Source organism: Phytophthora parasitica (genome assembly GCF_000247585.1).
Source record: "Phytophthora parasitica INRA-310 unplaced genomic scaffold supercont2.82, whole genome shotgun sequence".
NCBI classification, from domain to species: Eukaryota; Oomycota; class Peronosporomycetes; order Peronosporales; family Peronosporaceae; genus Phytophthora; species Phytophthora nicotianae.
Window position 1 is genome coordinate 34,923 of NW_008649068.1, and position 1,182 is coordinate 36,104.

Below are 1,182 nucleotides of genomic sequence, written 5' to 3' on the forward strand. Positions count from 1 at the left end.
CCATCGGCCAGATCCAGCCTCACCCTGCAGGTACCGTGAAGCCCATACCTAGGATCGCATCTTTGCCGGCTAGATCACCGACCCAGGTCTTGAACCAATGCAGTAGGCAGCCTGCCAGCATGATCTTGATCCGAGCTCTCCCATTCCTTCTGTTTACGCCTTTCCCAATACCAACGCAGTCTTGGACCTGGCTTCGATCAATCTGGCACCAGATCATACGAGCAAAGGCAGTGACCAATATAGATACCTCGGTGCCATTTCTAAGCAGTATCGCCTTCTCCTTGTTGATCTTTTCTCCTACCTTGGCTTATCAAAACCATTTCCCCGGAGCGTGAGATTTCCAATATCATTGGACTCCCCAGGTAAAAGATTCATAGATCCGACCTCAGATCCGCGGACTTCAGCGGGTGTACACCATCGATCCTGATCCTGGTGCTTCCAAAATTCCCTGGTCTCATCGAGATGTAGATGAAAGGCCGGATATAGCATATTCTTTAAATTCGATAGAGCCTTGATCTCTTGGCAATAGACATCCCATGCAAATCACATGTATTATAGATTGATCTGGTATCTTGCTACCTTGAACTCGCGACACCTTGTTCACAAATGCATAAATGCTGTGCCTTTAATACTCGGCTCGTACCAGATTACAACCCGGCGAGCGTCCTGGTTTAGCATCTCCTCCGCTTCTTCTGGTAGCAGTCCTCCGTGCTTGGCGGGATTGACCCTGGCGGATCTGATTGTAGAATTCCTTCATCGGATACTAACCAGAGTCGTGGATATCGCCGCAACCGCGGCAAACGTAGAAGCAGTGACCCCGTGGATGTCCCTTCCGACCGCACTTCTCGCAGACCAGATGTCTCCATCATCGGGTACCCGTATGCTTCCTTGATCCACGTTGCTGACAGCGCACCGGCCCTGTTTGATCTTCCTGGTCTCGAGATCCGTAAACAAGACAGTCTCCAGAATGCATATCGGGGTTCTTCGACCCCCCTCCGGTCTTCATCAGCGATCTTCTGGGGCGGTTGTGCAGATCCTGCGGTATTCTTCCATGTCCGAGATCCGGGCACTCTGAATCATAGCCGAGCCGCCTGTTCTGACTATTGCTGTAATCACAGCTACTGAAGCTGAGTACACATCGTTTGGATCGTACTCGTCGTTGGAGCTATCTCCTTCCACCGA

At 51.1% G+C, this 1,182-nt stretch overlaps 1 protein-coding gene across 1 annotated transcript; it reads right to left on the reverse strand.

Annotated features, from left to right (window-relative positions):
• Positions 1-1,005: 1,005 nt before the first annotated feature.
• PPTG_24311 (hypothetical protein) lies at positions 1,006-1,164 on the reverse strand (the record flags this gene model as incomplete). Its single annotated transcript, XM_008916324.1, has 1 exon — positions 1,006-1,164. A coding segment is annotated over one exon (159 nt), but the record flags the coding sequence as incomplete, so codon positions are not given.
• Positions 1,165-1,182: the final 18 nt, after the last annotated feature.